A 20,260-nucleotide genomic window follows, 5' to 3' on the forward strand; every position below is an offset into this window, starting at 1 on the left:
CAAATGTTGACATTATAACTGTTTCATTGTGTAATTTATCTATTCATCAACACAGAAGGCACTTATAAGTCATTTACACTCTGTGTATGGTGAACTTTAGCCAACATTGTTGCTGAGCAAGTATTAAAATATTGTATTTTTGAAAAAAACATGAATGAGAAGACCATCAGACTACAGCAGCAAAAAAATCTTTATAGAGTGTGAGGAAATTTGTTACATTTGTAAAGATATTTCAGTGCATTACTTTTATGCAGTGTCAGAAATTAAAGGCATATGAAGAGGCGTTTGGTGAAGCTGTGCGCAGGTGTCTGACTGCATAATGCATGTCTCATCCCCTGTGTTGTGTTCCTGCTCTGATGGTTCTGAACACGCAGTGCTTTGTGATTTAGGCATCAGAGCCCGAGTCTCTACGACCCACTTATTCAGTGTTTGATATCTCCTGTACTTCTCACCAGGCCGCTTTGATCTGCTCTCTCGTCTCCAGCCGTCGGTGAGCACATTTAGCTCTCCCACGTCTCCAATATCTATAATGACACTCTCCCCCTGATTTATTTACACTTTCTATCTCTTCTCCCTCCTGTCACTTTTAACTTTCCTGGGTCAAAAGCAGTAACGCTATTGCAGTATTGTATCTGCTTCTCCGTTTCACACAGCTGGCCTCTGTATTCAGCTTCTGTTTTCCTCTCTGGTTGCTTTGTGATGTTCTCTTAAGCTGCATCCCTCCCTAAATCCATCTGGCCCATTGACAAATATAGGAATATAAGTGCATTCTCAGCCAACAGCTTTTATTAAACAATCAGGTGGACTGCATCAAGAAATGGGGCATGGGTAATTGCACTGCAAAAAAGCTTTTCTTACTTAGTATTTTTGTCTGGTTTCCAGTCCAAATATCTAAACATTCTTAAATCAAGATGCATTTACTAGATAAGCAAAATTAGATAAGAAATTATGTCTTGTTTTCCGGGGGAATTAATCAAAATTAGGTGAGTTTTTACTTAAAACAAGCAAAATGATCTGTCCATAGGGTAAGAAAAATAATCCTAATTCAAACAGAAACAAGATTATTTTTCTTGCCCCATTAACATAATTTTGCATATTTTAAGCAAAAACTCACTTAATTTTGATTTATTTCCCCAGAAAACAAGACATAATATCTTATGGCATTTTACTACTTTAGTAAAATGCATCTTGATTTAAGATTTTTTTTGATATTTGGACTGGAAACAAGACTCAAATACTAAGTAAGAAAAGCATTTTTTGCAGTGTGAGATAGGCTGTATCCAGATTGCCCCCTATACCCTTAAATAGGGCACTATTAGTGTACGCAATATACTGATCCCCGACCTAGGGAGTTAGGGAGTTGATTGAGACGCACCCAGAGAGCGATGGCACACTACACATCTAACATAGGGTGCATCTCAATCAGCTCCATGGCTGGCTGGGTTGTGAGTCAGTGTATCGTGTAGCTGCGTGAATCATGCGGAGCAAATGAAACAAGTGAGTGAGGAGAGGCGGGTCTGTGTCACTCGCTGTCGGAGAGATGAGAGAGAGAGAGAGAGAGACAGAGCAGCTGGTATTGTGCATCTATTCTACGGAAAAAATGAGTATTGGAAGCGTTTCAGATATTTCAGTACATCGATATGTATCAAAAATATATTTTTTTTGACAACACTGCATTGCACTTAGTTTATTATTTCAGATGCCTTTTTAAAAGACTACAACTGAAAAATGTATTTATTATACCGTATATAAAATTAAACCCACCAAAGTGTCTAGTTTGAGTGACTGCGTTACACTCCACTGCTGAAATACACACGCATTTGGTGGGTTGGCGGGTGTTAATGTCAAGCCCGGAGTATGGGTCACTTTCATCCAAAAAATTGGATATAGTCAACAAATTGGAGTTGGGAATGAAGACCTGCAGTGGAAATGCTTCCTAAGAAATAGGGCTGTACAATATTGAAGAAAAATGCGATATGTGATAACTTGCGATATTCGATATGCGATACGATAATGCTTAAAGTGTGTAAAATAAACTTAAATTATCTTAAAAATATATTTAAAATGATATAACCTACATACATGTTTCTTTTTGTGACAATAAAACATCCCTACAACTTCTGAAAGTGAACATCAGTGTTTTACTGTAGCGTAAGAAGTGTTGTTTTAACATCAGTGTAAACCACAGGGTTTAGGGGTTCAGGTTGGCTTACATTAGGGTTATTTAACAACAGAAACGGAATAATCAAATGTAAAAATTAAAACTCTGCTTATAGTTTTCACTGTATGAATTAAATATATATACTGATTCTTATTAAAACTACAAAAGTTATTCAGCCAAGAGCAGTGAGTGATTTTCTCTTTGTCTTTTGTTCATGACCCCAGTTATTGTAAGCTGTTGCGATATGCATATCGCGATATATACATTTGCGATATTTCAGTCATTTCGATATATTGTGCAGCCCTACTAAGAAACTATGAACTAAACAATATATAAAGTCAATGTGAAATTCATGAATTTATGCAAAAGAAAAAAATGCAGTATATTCTAATTTATATATGGGAACAAATACATCGCATTATACTATTTCTACTATTTTCAAAAAAGAAAAAATATATCTTTTCAATAAATTCATTCATTATTTCACACATATTCTGCCCCAGAGTGCATATGAATTGTCTCTTTAACTCATTATTATCAGGCTGGCGACCTGAAGCGAGGGGCTCTCGTCTTGTCAATCCTTCTCTCAAGTGTTCGCACCTCTCTCTGCAGACTAATGAACACGTTTCGTTCCATCGCTCCACTCCCTCGAGATCTCTGCCGAGTCCCCACTGTGCAGACCACAGTAATCGTCCGTGAAGGTTTACTCAACACGAGACTAATTTGTTTCAAATGAGCTGGAGAGACTCCTGAGAACAACGAGACTTAGAGCGAGGGAGAGAGACCCTTATTAACTGTTCATTAGTCCTGACCACTCATTAAAATGGATTTCTTAATTTAGAGATCTAATTGATGACCCTCAGTTGTAGCGTCAAGAGCGGTAGCATGTGCTTGTCTGTGACCTTTGACCCTCCTGGCCATTCCTTCACACCCTCCAGTTTGGCTCTTCGCAAATCCCAATTAAGTTGCATGATTTGGCATATTTGGAGTCAGTTGGAGAGCATGTGTCCTCACAGATGTTGAGTGTCCTTGTGGAAGTTGATGTACTGTGGCCTCCATTTAAAAAAAATTCTTATCACACTTGTTTGGGTCCCATGAGTCCAAGAGCACACAGTAATCCAGTTCCTTCAAAACAGGTCTATATGGAAACATATAAGCAGCACACAGTGTTTTTATTTTCTGCTTGAGTTGGTCTTTGAGATACATATGTGTGAGGGTTATTTAAAGTGTGGGTTGTTGTAGAAAGCCACCAACTATTTATCCAAAGTACAGCTTTGCTTGCATGAGGGAACAGCAGCCTAGAGATCTTCTGATCCATAGTGTCAACATTTTACAAAAACACTCACCAGGAGTTGGAAGCTAAACAAAAAAGCAAAGAAAGATAAATTCTTTGTTTCTATGCTGCATAAAAATTTGCTACAGAGTACAAAAAGCTTATCTTTTCAAAAGAACCCTCTAGGTAGTGAGCTGACTTTGCTGTCTACTGCCTATATAGGGGGCTGCCTTCAAAATGCTTATTCACACAGACGCCAAACAAACGTCAGATCAGTGCGTTACCCCTGTTGGCATCTGTTGCCGTTGGTCTGCTTTTGTTCTCGATCGCGTTTATCAGGTCGAGGAATGTTTGAGAAGTGTTGAAGCCTCATCTGGTGATTGTCTGCATTGGTTTCCGTCTGTCGTTGTTGTGTGAATTAGCCTTAAGACAGCGTCCTTAACCGAGGTGGATCTTATGAGTGGCTGATTTGAAATGCTGAGTGTCCACCCAACAAATGAGATGCGATGTTATTCTCTTTGGGCGTGTTCACGCTTGGCATGTTTGGTTGGATTAAAACGAACCCGGGTGCGATTGCTCTGTTAGTGTGGTTCATTTGAACAAGTGTGAACGCTGCCATCCGAATCCTGGTGGAATAACATCCGTGAATGTCATGCGTAAGCATTACTGGACAAACAGTAGTGGGAACGCTCACTAGCGAACAAAAACCCAAATTAAATGATTTTTTAGTGAACTATCTCTTTACCATCCTGCCTAGGTAGGCAACTCTGAGCTCACTAAGGGCCCTATCATACACCCGGCACAATGCAGCGCCAGGCTCAAGTGTCAAGTGTCTTTTGCTAGTTTCAGCCTGACCCAGTTATCATTTTCACGTCCTGTTTTTTTTGTTATTTAAAGAGTGTGTTAGTAATATGAGCCTATAGGCGGGTCCAAAACGCGCGTACACTTTGTCCCATAGATGATCTCGCTTTAACCTCACGCATGAGCAGATCCGTTTCCTCGCTATAGTTCAGTTTTTCCGCTTGCAAATTCCGCTATGTAAATAGCGAATCCGCCATGGCACAGGCGCAACTGGCTTTTAAAGGGAATGGGAGATGAGACTCTGATTAGTTCATTGCACGTAACGCCCAAAACACACCCATTATGAGAATTATGAGAATAGGGACAACCCTTTTAGAGCATGCGCCGGGAGCGCAGACCATTTTTCCTTAGCAAAAGTGGATTCGGACACGCACTAAGTGAACTTGCGCCGTGCGCTTTAGACCATGAGCTTAGATCGGTAAAATAGGGCCCTAGTTTTGAAACAAAGCTCAAGTCTCCATTCCCTTAGAGATTATGCTGTAGCTTGTTGCTTCTCACGTCTGCATTGCAACATGTGCTACAAACTTATTTTCAAACCCAGCTGGAGGCGAAGACGTACAGAATGACCTCGAGGGAGAGCGAGAACCTGAGAGAGGGTTTATTTCAGAACAGACAGTGTGTTGCAGAGGAAAAGGTGGAGCCACTGCTTTCATGAGAATGAAAATCAATAGTTTTCTTCCTCAGTAACGCTCACTGACAGGGACTTTGCGATCACTGAAACTTCATAAAGAGCAAGAGAGTGAGAGAGAAAAGTATTGGGAAAGTTTTATGTGTGTGCGGACCGGATTGAAACTGCAGTATTATTATGTCTCTGAATATATATTCTGCTTTTATTGGATGCTATTTGACACTTTTTCAGTTGCTCTGTTATTACTTTTCTAGTTCAGAAACTCCGGAACAACAGAAATCTTTGTGGTGGAAAAAAGAAGATTTGACAAAAGAGTAGATTAAAAATACCTAAATTAAAAGAGGATGGAAGAAGAAGAACATTGGAAGCCAGACTTAACCAAGCACTTAATAAGACCAGAGAGTGTGCTATTCTGTCACAGTATCTTAATATGCTTTGGAGAGTGACCTGAATCTTTCATAATAAGACGGGATTGTTTGAAGAGAGTGTGCACTTAAGAATCTCTCTTTCCTTGTTTTCTATCTCTGGCACTTGTTTTTTTACATTAACATGTAAGATATTTGACTTATGGTTGAGAAACAGTAGAACAAAATGTTTGTCTTTTGATCATGTGACACTGAAGACTGGAGTAATGATGCTTAAAATTCAGCTTTGTAGATCTAGACTAAATATGAGCATGTATTTACTCATCTCACTTGCACAAAAATACAGATTCAGTATTCCTCAAAATTATTCAAGTCCCCCTGTGGTGATAATCCAGCTTTTAATGTTGTTTATTCATCTATGTGGTGTTTTTAATATGCTTTAAGACAAACCATGTGTAAGTTCATAAGTCGACAGCATTGCTGAGTATTTTCTCCTTAAAACTGCAGTGAACCAAAGACAGTCTCAAAAACACGCTTTGAAATCTCTGGTGTTTCTGACGTCACAAACTACCTTGTAACCAATCAGATCAACGTGTGATCGTCAACCAGTGGATCTCTGAGCTGAGTGAGTGAGTGGAGGCGGGGCTCATTTGCATATTCATAGAACTACGCATACTAAATGAAGCAAGGGTTTCGAGTTACATTCAAGCTATTTTAAGGCATGAAGACATTTTTTTCAAGGAATAAACATTTAAATGTGTAATTTTGGTGATCAAAGATGAGTTTTAAGGAATACAACTAGCCTATTGACTACAAATGGACTTTAGAAAGTGAAATGCAAACCCAGAGTATTGAACTTGCAATTAGTCAATATGTTAAATAACACAAATATACTTTATGTATTTAATCTTACTTTATTAACCAATGTCTTTGCCGCTGACCTTCGATGATCCAATTCAACTTTACTAATGAGCAAAATTTACTTTAGTGCAGTGGTTCTCAAAGTGCGGGGCGTGCAAAAGTAACATCATAATAAGTAACTACTATGTAACGCAATTAGTTGCTTTTTTAGGGAGTAACAAAATATTGTAATGCATTACTTTTAAAAGTAACTTTCCGCAACAGTGATAATTAGTGGTGTTTTGGGCAATATAAACATATCTAGGGTGACCATATTTTAGTTTTCAGAAAAGAGGACAGTGGCGCGGTTGATGTGTGGGGGTGTGGTTTGGGAGTGTGGTTGATGGGTGGGGGCGTGGTTTGGGAGTGTGGTTGATGGGTGGGGGCGTGGTTTGGGGGGGTGTGGTTGATGGGTGGGGGCGTGGTTTGGGGGTGTTGGTGATGGGTGGGGGCGTGGTTGGGGGTGAATGCAGTTATTGTACTTTAATACATAAAGTAATACATCCTTTCCATTCAACGTTTGGCCCGCAACAATAGAAGAATAAAAAAATTATAATAGTTTAGCTTTTATAACACCTTTTACCTCACACCATTTCTTTTCATGGCCATAGGTTAAAATAAAAAAATAAAAAATCTACTACACTATTTCAGTAAAAAAACTATTTTAATCCTCCTGATGTTCTCTTGTAGCCTCTACTTTCCTTATGTGGGCTTCTAGGTCGCTAGCACCTTTATTTGACATTAATCCCGACCGAAACGAAAACACAGGATTTATTTAATTTTTTCCCGCTGTTGGTAAAAAAAATTACTACATTTTATCTCCGTAACCGTAAACTGAAGCGTCGAGTCATGCTGCTAAAATTCTGTGAACATAAAGTCTGCCTACTTTGATTTGATTGGTCATTTCAAATATTCTGACATTGACGAGCAGTGACAGACCAATGAGGCTGAGATGAACACACACACACACAAACACACACACACACACACACACACACACACACACACACACACACACACACACAGGCCTCTGGTTTCTGATGTGCTCTGCTTGCCGCTGCGGATTTAGGAACGCGCTGATGAGCCGGTTTCATATGTTTTGTGTGCAAAGGCAAGCACCAGTCAATTTAAAGTACACGCTTAATGGTCCCATGAAAAACAGTGAAAACCGGACATTTTCATGAATTTATTAAAAAAACCCGGACGCCCAGACAGCACGAAAAAAGTGGACATGTCCGGGCAAAAGAGGACATTTGGTCACCCTACATATATCTCTGTTTAACTGGCACCACACAGTACTTTCTTTCGGTCTTCTATCTGTGTGCAAAGTGAGCGTCAGTGTTTGGAGAGGGTGAGAGAGGAAAAAGAAACAGGGTTAGTGGGTGTTTCGAATGAGGAATAGAAAGCATTGTCTTTCATGGTCATGTCAAATCTAATTGGATTGTGGATTGCGTCCCAATCTGTGAAGTGCTGATAGTGAAAGTGGGCCTGGTTTGGTCGGGACAGAAAGAGGATGGTGCCGCACTCTTGCTCTCATTTTAGATGAATAGATGAGTCAGTGGAAGGGATAGAAGCTAGAGAGAGATAATTCTGGATTTGTAGATCAATGTAAAACATGATCTTTCAATGTCTGGCTTTTATAATCTGGGTCATATTCATTGTTTTTACCCAGAGACCCATATCTAACATGGGTTCTTCATAAGCATCTTAGCTCAGCGACCTACTGTTCATCCTGTGTGAATTGGAGCATATGGAGGACTTTTCCTTATCTCTCTCTAATGCACTGTATCTTTTAATTAATTTTCAGACATGTTAATTCCACTTCATCGTAACAGGCCGTGAACTGGCGCACAATGTCTGAGCCTGCATCCATTATGCCCTTCTAATCTAGCAGAGAAGTGTGTTTTGACTGTTTATGAGTGTGTGCATCTACATCATGTTGACGCCTCTCTGAGAGTGAGATTAGTTTTTAAATCCTTCTCAATTGTCCTGTCGATTATGTTAAACCCTGCTCTAACTGATCTATATCCTTCAGTACTGCGGTCTTCAAGCATGTGAACTGTGATATTAGGCAAATATATGGTGCTAAGATGATTTCTGATGTTCAGGAGGTATTTTTCAATATATCTTATATTGTCGCCTTTTTTCTTCATCATTTACTTACCCTCATGTGGATCTAAACTGGTATGATTTTCTGTTCTTTTTCCATACCATGAAGGCATATAGTAACATCTAAACATACTACATATCTAAACTCAAAATGGACAAAACAAAGTTCCAAATTGTACTCACATTTGTGCAGATTAAGGTATTCTGTGACAACATTTCACACCAGGTTTGATCCTCACATTTAAATTAAACACATCAGTGATTAATGATCTATATTCTATGGAGCCCCTAAATGGACATGAGTAACGGGGGAAAAAAATTAGATGGGAGAAGAAATATTTTTAATGCTTTTGTGTTCGCTCGCAAAAGTTTTGTGTTCCTACGAGAAACGTTGAGATGCTAGGACATCTCAGTGTTACTTTAGTATTATTATTTTACTATTATACCATTTATTAATAGTTTAAATTATTTTCATATATTTTCAGCATTCCTTTTTTTTAATTTTTTTTTATGTCTTTGTACATTTTTAAAACATTTCTATTTATTTTCAATATTTTATATTCAAAAAAAGAAACGTTTTTCAGGGATCGCAAATATTTTATGAGTGAGCGCAAAAGCATTGACATCTCATATATTTTTCCTTCCCCATGTCCATTTAGTGGCTCCGTAATATTACAATCTATGATGAAGATGTAAAATATGGCACATGCAGTGTTATTTTATTCTTTTAATATTATACCATTTATTAATAGTTTAAATTATTTTCATATATTTTCAGCATTCGGTTTTTTTTTTTTTTTTTTTTTTTTTTTTTGTGTGTCTGTACATTTTTAAAACATTTCTATTTATTTTCAATATTTTATATTCATTTAATAATCTATTTCTAGTTTCACTTTTTGTTTCAAAAGAAAAAAAATCACACAACAACAGAGTGAAAAAATGATGAAAGAATTTTATGTGAAACTGCAATTCACATTTCTTAGTAAATGTACATGGGACTATAATCGGTCATGTCTTGCTACCAGGTGCATGGCTTTATCCACAGTGAATTCCCATTGGTCTAAAATCACATGCATACATGCATTTTATATACATCAACTTTCAACTTTTCCAATTGGCCAATATTTGATTGCTTTATGTAATGTTTTACCTTTAGTAAGAAACATACAATTAAGTCGTGCTTTGTTAGGAAACAGAGTATTAAATGTGTTTGTCTCCTGTATACAGTAAATCACATCACGTTCATCGGAGAGCTCGTTCCTCCCACCAGCCCCTCAGGCCGTCCCGCTTCCAGCGTGTCAGACAGAGAACACACACGTGCTTCAGTTTCATCTGCTCGATTTCACATGTGGGATTCTCCTTGGCGACCTGGAATCACACTGACAGTATAAAGTAGAGAGCTTGAGAGGACCGTGTGTTTCAGCAGGTTTGGAGAGAGAGTTTTCAGGCGTTGTGTGTCCTTCCCCTCAGCGCTGTGATGGAGGAGATGAGTCGAAGCACACGCGTGTCACGGTGCAAAGTGATTTTGAAGGGAAAAGCAGCTCCGCGCTTGCACACGTGCACGTGTTCTCCTCTCGAGCTTGTGTTTGCAGCTCTGTTTTGCAAAGAGCCAGCCAGAAGTTTTATTTAGAGACCGTCAGATCTGTCAGGCGATGGGAAGCCGATTGGTCCCAGTGGGCCTGTACTGGGAGTTTCCATCTCACTCGGTCAAGAAGATGAGCTGGGTTGCAGGGAACGTCTGCTGTGTTGCATCATGTTGGCTTTTGTTTGTTGCAGGCTTCCTGAACTTTCTTTAACCTTTTCAGTTTAAGGGCGATCCGTTCGATTGGGCGCCGGTCGTTATCGGTCGATAATTGCTATATAGTTTGATCAGTGGTTTCTATAAAGGCCGATCCGATGATTCAAAACTCATAAGACATATGCTCAGCTAAAATTGCGTCACATTCACTGGTCTGTTCTACCAGGTTTCAGAAAAAGACAATTCATTTGCAACGTCATGCAAGAAACTAGTGCTGTGATATTTTAGTGCATTTATTTCCTTCACAGCATTGCACTTTCTTTCCTCCCTAAAGATTAGAGTTAACTTAACCAGAACCAGGTCGTAAACTGCAGTCTAAAGCTGCTAAACTACACGACGTGCTCAATATAAAAAGAGTTATTAAAACTGTATTTAGCCATGAAAGAGATACTGTTGTGTGTCGCTCCGAGACGGAGTGGATAGCGGACAAACAAAGTGAACTTTGGGCTTCGGGTTCACAGCTAAAAGGTCAAATACACACAGAAATATGTCAAAATACCCGGCTTGAAGAGTATTCATTTGGTCATGTCTGAAGTGAACATAAACAGTTGGGAAATAAATTGCATGTGTAACAGTTTATCATACATTGTTGTTAAGAATTGCTACATAACATCCATGGGCCTTATTTTTATCATGTGGTATTATTTATTTCGGTTATTGCCGATACTGCGGTGCGTTTTCCGTACAATGATGCAACCCGCTTCTTCACTACTATAGTACGATGCATCGTTGGAGAAATCAACTAGCGAGTCACGACTGTTTCCCGAAACTATATTGTCGCAAAGTTTTTTTAATTTAAATTTTTTTGTTTTTTTATTGAACAGATATAATACATAGTTACATCTCAAAACAGAATTAACCAACAATAATATAATTATAAACAGTAAACAAAAAGCCAGTGAAAGCAAGTTAAATAAAAAGCAAGTAAAATAAACAGACAAAAAAATAAATATAAATAAATAATAAATAATTGAGCCTTGAATCCCTTTTTGTTTTCATTTTAAAAAAAGCATAAATATTATACTTTGTGCACAATGTAACAGATTTAAAGCTTTGCCATTGTTGGAAGAAGAGAGATAGTCCCCAAATAACATTTCAGGTCTTTGCAAAAAATAACAAAAAGAGTTTTGACAGACAAAAATTTACACTTGTGTACAAAAAACTTGACTAGAAAAATAATCAGATTTATAAGAAAATACTTGTCTTTTAGATTCTTGTCAGAGTTATAAAATCCAAATAAGACATCCTTAAACACTAAAGAAAAATGTACTAATAAAGAAGCACGTACAAACACACAACATTTCTTCCCAAAAGTAGCTACATGAACACAATCCCAAAATAGGTGAGGTACAGACTCGTCTTCCACACAGTACTGTCGCAAAGAGGACGTTCAACCACGTTGGTTAATGACGTCACGCACGTGGTGGAGCAATAACTTCTTTTAATGAATCTGTTTGAGATTGAATTAACACTAGATGTTTTGCTATAAATTACAGACATGACATCTGAGGACTATTTCTAATTTTTCTCAGTTATTTTGCTTTATTTCCAGATTCAATCATAGGCTCGTTCTTACACACTAGAGCACGTTCGCACATGCGCAGTCTTCAGAAACTACGCTTTAAATCTCTTGACAAACTAAAAGACGTAAATGACGTTTGTATGTATTCTAAATAAAAGACACAGGTTGTACTGAATGTCAGCTTGCTTATTTTGCTCAAGATAAGGATTTATTAAGTCCACATGTCATGTAATCTAGAAACTCTTCTTCTAACCACAGGTCGAGAGCTGTCGTTACACACACACAACTCTGCGATGCTGTTTGCGTATGTTCGTTGGAACGATGGTTTCGGGAAACACCGACTCGTTGAACTGCTGATAACGACAGAACTTGCGAACATAGTTGGCTAACGATGCTTTCGGGAAACGCACCCCTGGTCGGTATTGCTCCCAAAACTCCTGATCGGAGCCTGGTTCCAGTTGTGCAACCCTTGCCAGTTATCCCATTTCGTCATATCCCACCACTCAGTGTGCTCAATAACTGCTCTACATGCGTCATAATTAAAGTGAAGCCCATCGTCACACTTTCAAAAAATATCCATAGTGCTGTTATCAAACAACTTATAACCTCCATCTGTTGGAGTTCCTTATATTTAGAGACAGAATCCATTTTTATATCGTTGTGCATTTTCTCCTCGCTGTTCAAGTGCCCATCCACCCACTCAATGTGCATGTGTATGTCTGTCTTGTTCCCGCAGTTGAGCGATGCATGAGTGTGATGCAGTCGGGGACTCAGATGGTGAAGCTGAAGAACGGCTCCAAAGGTCTGGTCCGGCTCTTCTATCTGGACGAACACCGTTCCTGCATCCGCTGGAGACCGTCTCGCAAGAGCGAGAAAGCCAAGAGTAAGTCAAACACACACCCAGATGTTGAAAGATTTTCTTTAATATGTGTAAAAGATCCAATTTCAGGCACTTCTGTCCTGATTTCTTCTGTTGTGGCAGATTTAAAGTCTCTGGTTCAGGTCTCAAAGAATTAACTTTATTGAACAGTTCAACAAAGTGAGATGCCAGCTGTTCATCTGACTTATAATGGTCAGCCTTCAGGTCTTATACCTTTTTCTTATCGCTAGCTACCCAATGAGCATCTTATCTTTTTCTTTTTGCTCCTCCTCGAGATATCGCCACCGTTAGAAACATCTTCCCCGAGGCCTTCTTTCTATTGGTGGAGAATCTCTGACCATACAAAACATCTCATATTACATACAGGTGAAACTCGAAAAATTTGAATATCGTGCAACAATTCATGTATTTCACTAATTCAACTTAAAAGGTGAAACTAATATATTATATAGACTCATTACATGCAAAGTGAGATATTTCAAGCCTTTATTTGTTATAATTGTGATGATTATGGCTTACAGCTTATGAAAATGTAAAAAAAATTCTGAGATTTTGAATTTGGGGTTTTCATAAATTGCAAGCCATAATCATCACAATTATAACAAATAAAGGCTTGAAATATCTCACTTTGCATGTAATGAGTCTATATAATATATTAGTTTCACCTTTTAAGTTGAATTACTGAAATACATGAACTGTTGCACGATATTCAAATTTTTCGAGTTTCACCTTTACTTTTTTGAAAACTTCTCATATAAAAAAATGTTCAGTACCTTCCCGTGCCTTTCACCATGTCCACTTCCCCGTAAGATATATGTACAGAGCTTTTGGGTATTTTCCATCCTTACAAACCCTGTGACCTAGTTTTCTGCTTGGCATTCCAGCACATAGACTTCTGCATGATATTCCCCAACACTTCGAGGCGAGGGTCTATGGGCGGGTAAATGTAGTTTTTTTTTTCAGATCTTTCAATCTAATGGACGAAATAAGTTCATGTAAGTTACATATGAACGTGAAAGGAGACGACGGGAAAACATCAGCTTTAGTTTCTGCTCTGACAGACCAGCCGGACGCTGTGAGTGTGTGTTAGAAACCAGGAATGGTGAGAGAACATTGTGCTTGGTACGTTTTTCATCTTCTGGGTCTCCAGCCCGAGAACGTTTAAATCCCGTCTGGCTAGAGCGCTTCCCAAATAGTTTACACATTAGGTCAGTAGACGTCTTTTGTGGCTGTTTGAGCACATTCAACCGCATGAGTGTTTACACTACGAAAGTGTTTTTGACTACCTCTGGAAGTGGTCGAAGTGGACAAGCTTAATATGTTTTGGACCCCATTCACACCTGTATTCAGCGTTGTCCACTTGTGATCAGATTGATGAAAACACTTCTTAATATCAGGTGTAAACAGGTCGTCTGAACACTGACTGGAGCTTCTAGGCCGCTGCAGTGACGCAATGACTTTACTAATTGGTGATTGGCTCTTTTATCTAAAAGGCGGGACTTATTCAACCAGATTTTGCATTGCACTTTTTCCCATTCACAGTAATATGAGTGCAGTGGCGTTGGATATCTATATATAATGTCTTTGGTTTTATCAACTCCCAAAAGTACAGGTAGCTTTTTAATATTGTGAATTCACATACATTGGACAAATCAATTGAATAAACAGTGAATTAAGTTTAGTTTACTAAAATCAAAAACGATTTTTATTGCGTACAAACACATTTACTGAATACATCAACACAAAAAAAGTCATGTGTCTTTGCCTCAAAAAATCGGAAGCTTTAATTTTCTATTTTGCACCATTTTCCCCCAGAACTAATACTTTTCTTCTCCTGAACGGCTCCTGAAGCTCTTCAATCTGTTTTTTTGTGATATTCCAATTTTTTTTACATTAAAATCCCTATTTGGATGGAAACATCTAGAGACAAATCAGAGTCAGACACAATCTGCTTTTCAATGTTCCACATCTGTGCTTTACTGATCTCTCTCTTTCTCTTTCTGCCACTTTCTTGATGTCTCTTTCTTGTTCGCCGCTCTCCCTTTCTCTTTCCCTCGCTCTCTTTTAGTCTCGGTGTATTACTCGCTCTCTTCTGCTTCCCCATCAAAGCGGCCGTGTAGATTTTGATATGTTGAGTGTCTCTCCTCGCTTACATAATGGCTGTGTATGAATCACAGGCCAGGGGCTTCCAGAAACACACCGCTCTCTCACAATCTGTGTCACTTGTTTGGGTGAAGTGAATCCCGCATAAGCGCTCCTTTTTCCCTGGGTGAGCGCTCTGTTACTGTGCTGGAAATAAATCCTGTTCACTCCTCTCCATATTCACTTCAGGCTTTTGTTTAGCGGAGCTGATCTGACCTAGCCCAGATGGGTGGATTATTACACAGTGTAGTTAAAAAAAGCTCAAGTGCTATTGTCCCCCTCCATCTCACCCTCTTTCACCCCACCTCTTCCTATTTTGCTGCTGTCATGTTTGTGAACTGCTCTCATAAGATAAGGCATAATTTAAAAAAGAGAGAGATTGTGGCCAGATCATTGTCAGGTTAAGGGATCAGCGCTGGAATCAACGGCTTTGATGAACGGCCACATGTGTTTGATAAGATTATTATCATAACAGGAAGTTTTAAAGATGTGTGTTATTGGATTGAGTTGTTCATTCAGAAAAAAAAAGAAGTCATTTTATATTCTCTTTGTGTCTTTCCGAAACCGTAAGCTGTTTTTTCCCCCCAGTCAAACACAAAAGGAAAAATTAATCTTTACGCAGCTCTTGCCTTATAATGAACACAAAACGACTATAAAAGCATCAAAAATGTGATCCACATGATCAGTGCATATTCTATATCGTATTCTATTCCATATTGAAAAGTCCCCCTGTAGTCAATAATTGTATCCATTAATACTCTTTGATCACTGAAAATAAATGTTTTATAGTTTTTTGCTTGAAAAACATTCGTCATGCCTTAAAATATCTTGAATGTAACTTGACACCCTTGCCTCATTTAGTATACGTGGTTCTGTGAATATGCAAATGAGCCCCGCCTCCACACACTCACTCAGGCTACGTTTACACGTGGATGGCTATTTTCATAAACGGACATTTCACCCCTCTTCGTTTTCAAAAATAACATCGTGCACACGAACCTGTGTATATGCTGTCAAGAGCATGCCAAACCTGTAGGTGGCAGTGTAACGAGAAGCTCAAGCCCACCTTAGCCAATCAGAATCCCGAAAATAGTCACATTCTGTGACGTCGCTGCCTAAAACTCTGTTTTTCTCAGTTTACATGCAAACGTTCAAACGAAGATTTTCAAAATCTCCACTCTGGCCGGAGTTTTTAGAAAGAATCGGTTTCATTGGCGAATCCTCCGTTTGCGTGTAAACGAAGGGAAATGTCTCCGTTTTTCAAAATAACCATGTACGTGTAAACGGGGCCTCAGCTCAGAGATCCACTGGTTGACGATCACACGTTGATCTGATTGGTTACAAGGTAGTTTGTGACCTCAGAAACACCAGCGATTTCAAAGCGTGTTTTTGAGACTGTCTTTGGTTCCCTGCAGTTTTAAGGAGAAAATACTCAGCAATGGTGATGACTTATGAATTTACACATGTCTTAAAGCATATTAAAAACACCACATAGATGAATAAACAACATTAAAAGCTGGATTATCACCACAGGGGGACTTTAAAGGGATATTTCATCTTAAAATGAAAATTCTGTCATCATTTATTCAACCTGATGTCGGTCCAAAATCTTCTGGAGCATAAAAGAACATATTTTAAGGAATGTTTCAGTGTTATTTTTATTTATTTTTTTGCCTTTTTTTTTTGTCCTTGCAATATAGGTTTGGTTACAGAGGTTCTTTAAAATATATTCTTTTGTGTTTTGCAGAAGAAAGAAACTTATAAAGGTTTGGAACAACATGAGAGTAAGTAACAGGGTTCGCACAAGGTGCTTAATTAAAGCGTTTGAAGAACTTGAATTTGTCTTTTTTAAATGTAAGTCCTGCAAAAACCCTTGAAAACTGCTGTATTTATGAAAAGGTACTTGAAAAGTCCTTGAATAATTGAAATAATTATTGAAATTATTTAGTTTTCACGAAAAGCTGTCAAAGGTCTTTATCTGACAAATAAACGTGAATGTTTCGGCCCAGGTAACACGGAGAACGAGTAAACATTCTCCATTCACATATAATACCGACATTGTAACCAAGTGGGTTGAACATCGGTGAAGTTACATTTTAAAAGGATAGTTCACCCAAAAATGAAAATTCAGTCAGAAGATATTTTGAAGAATGTTATATGAATATTCTTCAAAAAGAAGAAAAAAATTCATAAGGTTTGGAGCAATCATGAAATGGTTTAATTTCCGTTTCTGTTCCTCACACAAAGCTATCGCAGAAGACGACTTGGAATAAAGATACACAAGTGGCTTTATGAAACTTTGTTGGTGCTTTTGTTTGTGGTGTGTGTTGTGCTTTCGGAGCCTGACAGCTGTGTTGCTATACACTGTCATTGCATGGCCAGAGCTGTGTGAAGTCGTTTCAAAACATCTATTTTTTTGTGTTTAACAAAAATAATAACAGCATACGACTCCAAAGTGACATGAGGGTGTGTAAAAGAGACAGAATTTTCAGGCTTGGTTGAAATATCTCTTTGAAAAGGCATTGCTGAAAGATTCAGAGGCTGGTTTGTGTCTGGATGTTTGATAAGACTGAAGTTGCAAGGAAGCACACAGAGGCTGTCAAGAGTTTCATGTAATGCCTGCGATTTTGAAATCCTATTAGATCATTACAAATCACACTGTACGACATGGATCTAATAAACTCTGATCAATACGCCATTTCATGTTGCATTTTTATTGGCTAGTCGGTAGACGAGGTCGTAGCAGCAAACACACTGTGAGAAGATCATGCTGAATCTCCGACACTAAAGGCTGGGATCCCTTATGAGGACTCAAAGATAGAGTGACGGATAAGCAACAGAAAGTAAAAGGCACAGTGAGGAAATAGAGCTGAAATCTAATTCCACAGAGTTATGGTCTAATGCTTTAGAAGTGAAAAGAGAGTCAGACATAAGAAAGGGGCAGTGGGGGTGATAACTTCTCCAAACCTCTCCAAATAATTGTTGATTCAGTTACAGAATCAGATAAGTTTCATTAACAGCTTCTATTCATTTCAGTTTCTATTCATTTCTTTTTAAATGGAAGTGTTCACCCAAGCATGTCTTTAATTGTAGTTGATTAATGTGGGTTAAATCGCTGCTGGCAAGGCTTTTTGCTAATGAATGTATCTCTGCGTTTTGGTCATCCATCGCTACTGGGTCATTCTCTCAGGGGTTCATTTTCTCTCTTCTCTCTCCCCAGTCACCATCGACTCACTCTACAAGGTCACAGAAGGTCGACAGTCTGACATCTTCCATCGCCATGCGGAAGGGAGCTTTGATCCGAGCTGTTGTTTCACTATTTACCACGGAAATCACATGGAATCTCTGGACTTGGTGACCTCAAACTCAGAGGAGGCGAGGACATGGGTGACCGGACTCAGATATCTGATGGCCGGCATCAGTGATGAAGATTCACTAGCCAAGAGACAACGCACACATGATCAATATCCTTTACTGCAAGATAGATGGATGGATGGATGGATGGATGGATGGATGGATGGATGGATGGATGGATAGATAGATAGATAGATAGATAGATAGATAGATAGATAGATAGATAGATAGATAGATAGATAGATAGATAGATAGATAGATAGATAGATAGATAGATAGATAGATAGATAGATAGATAGATAGATAGATGGATTTATTACAGTAGGCCTAATAGTCATAATTTACTCATCTACATGTATTTTCTTCTGTGGACCACAAAAGTAGATGTTTTGAGAAATGTTCAGGCTGCTCTTTTCCATACAACAACTGCATATTTGCAATTATGTATATAGTATATATATATATATATATATATATATATACACACTACCGTTCAAAAGTTCTAGGTTAATGCAATTTCTTTTTTCTTTTTTTTTTACAAATTAAAGAAGTCTCTTCTGCTCACCATGGCTGCATTTATATGATCACAAATGCATCAAAAACAGTAATATTTTGAAATATTATTCCAATTTAAAATAACTGTTTTCTATTTTTAAATGTAATTTATTCCTGTGATCAAAGCTGAATTTTCAGCATCATTACTCCAGTCTTCAGTGTCACATGATCCTTCAGAAATCATTCTAATATGATGATTTGCTGCTCAACATTTATGATTATGATTTATTTTCAGGATTCTTTGATGAATTGAAAATTCAAAAGAACAGCATTTATTTTAAATAGAAATCATTTGTAACAAAATGTCTGTAATGTCACTTTTGATCAATTTAATGCATCCTTGCTGAATATAACTATTATTTTTTTAACTCCAAACACTTGAACGGACGTATACATATCAGGTGTATGTAAAGCACCTTGAGCAATATATATATGTGTGTGTGAGCATGTGTATATATATATACCGATATATATATATATATATATACTGTATATATATATATATATATACAGTATATATATATATATGCATGCATTTTTTTATTAGTAGTAGTATTATTAAATTTCACAGTTTTTCATACAAAGCTGTTGTATGGGCTTACAAGACTTGAAATGGAGTGGCATTTATGGTGATTTTTTTCCCCACTGCCTTTGTTGTATGTAAAAGAGCAGCATTGACATTCAGAATTTAATAACAGAACGTAATTTTCATTTTTGGCTAAACTAATCTTTTAATGGATGGATTGATGAGAATACATTATTGGATGAATAGATGAAGGCAGAGAGGGAAGGAAGGATTTGTGATCGATTTTGACTGATTGATTTTGACTGATTTACAAAAGAGAAAGAAATGCAAAGAGAGAGAGAGAGAGTGAGCGAGAGCTCTTTGAGTAAGTCTGTTTTCTCAAGTCTTCCTCTGTGGGGAGTTCTCACAGAAGCACAGACTCACATTAAAGAACCGGCCTCAGAGGAAGAGGAGATAAAAAGCCAGAGCTGCTCATCCTCTCCTCCCTTATGTTTATGTCTGTTATTCTCATTAAAGAGGCGTGAGTCATCAGGAGGCGGTCATTATAATCTGCCATAACAGTAGACACACAGCGTATGGCCGCTGGTAATTTCACTTAGATGGCAGTTCAACTGTGACCCGTTTTACTGTTGTTCATGAAGAGACAGTTTCCAGTGCCCTCAGTATTAAAAACACAACCCTTGAGGAACCAGACGAGCAGCCTAAAGTATTTTAAAGAGTCTTAAAAAATTAGGATGGAGGAAGACTTGCCGGACTATAAGGTCGTAAACACAGTTCCCATTTACCATTGTACTGCAAATTTAAATTTTAATGTGAATTTACGCAATCTGGAAGGGCGAGAGATTTCCCCATGCAGATTTTGTACCAGGTTTAAGTTGGTCACGCAAATTTACCACATTGACCAACAGAAAGCTACCCTGGAAATCCAGAGTTCTCGCGAGAGCACAAGTTGAATTTGCTCAGTGAGTTTACTCAGGCGTCGAGTAATGATGCTCATTAAATATGCCCTTGTATCCGAGCTGCACCAATCACATCGGGTTATCTGATATAGGCCGGCCAGAGGCGAGCTAAAGATGACGACAGCGCTGTGACGTCGAAGTCATTAGTAAACATTGCAAGATGGCTCTGGATGAACACCAGTTGTTTGAAACGGCTTTGGCCGCTACAATGAACGAGTTAGACTTGG

General features: G+C 38.2%; 1 protein-coding gene across 5 annotated transcripts in view; it reads left to right on the forward strand.

Moving 5' to 3' along the window:
- plch1 (phospholipase C, eta 1) overlaps positions 1 to 20,260 on the forward strand; it is a 79,861-nt gene that overhangs the window by 24,328 nt on the left and 35,273 nt on the right. For all 5 annotated transcript variants that reach the window (XM_082181337.1, XM_082181333.1, XM_082181336.1 and 2 more), the window contains 2 exons: positions 12,354 to 12,500; positions 17,860 to 18,102. In XM_082181337.1, the coding sequence (XP_082037463.1) occupies positions 12,354 to 12,500; positions 17,860 to 18,102 (390 nt within the window). The remainder of the gene's footprint in view (positions 1 to 12,353; positions 12,501 to 17,859; positions 18,103 to 20,260) is intronic.

Source organism: Leuciscus leuciscus (assembly GCF_965113295.1).
Source record: "Leuciscus leuciscus genome assembly, chromosome: 10".
NCBI lineage: Eukaryota > Metazoa > Chordata > Actinopteri > Cypriniformes > Leuciscidae > Leuciscus > Leuciscus leuciscus.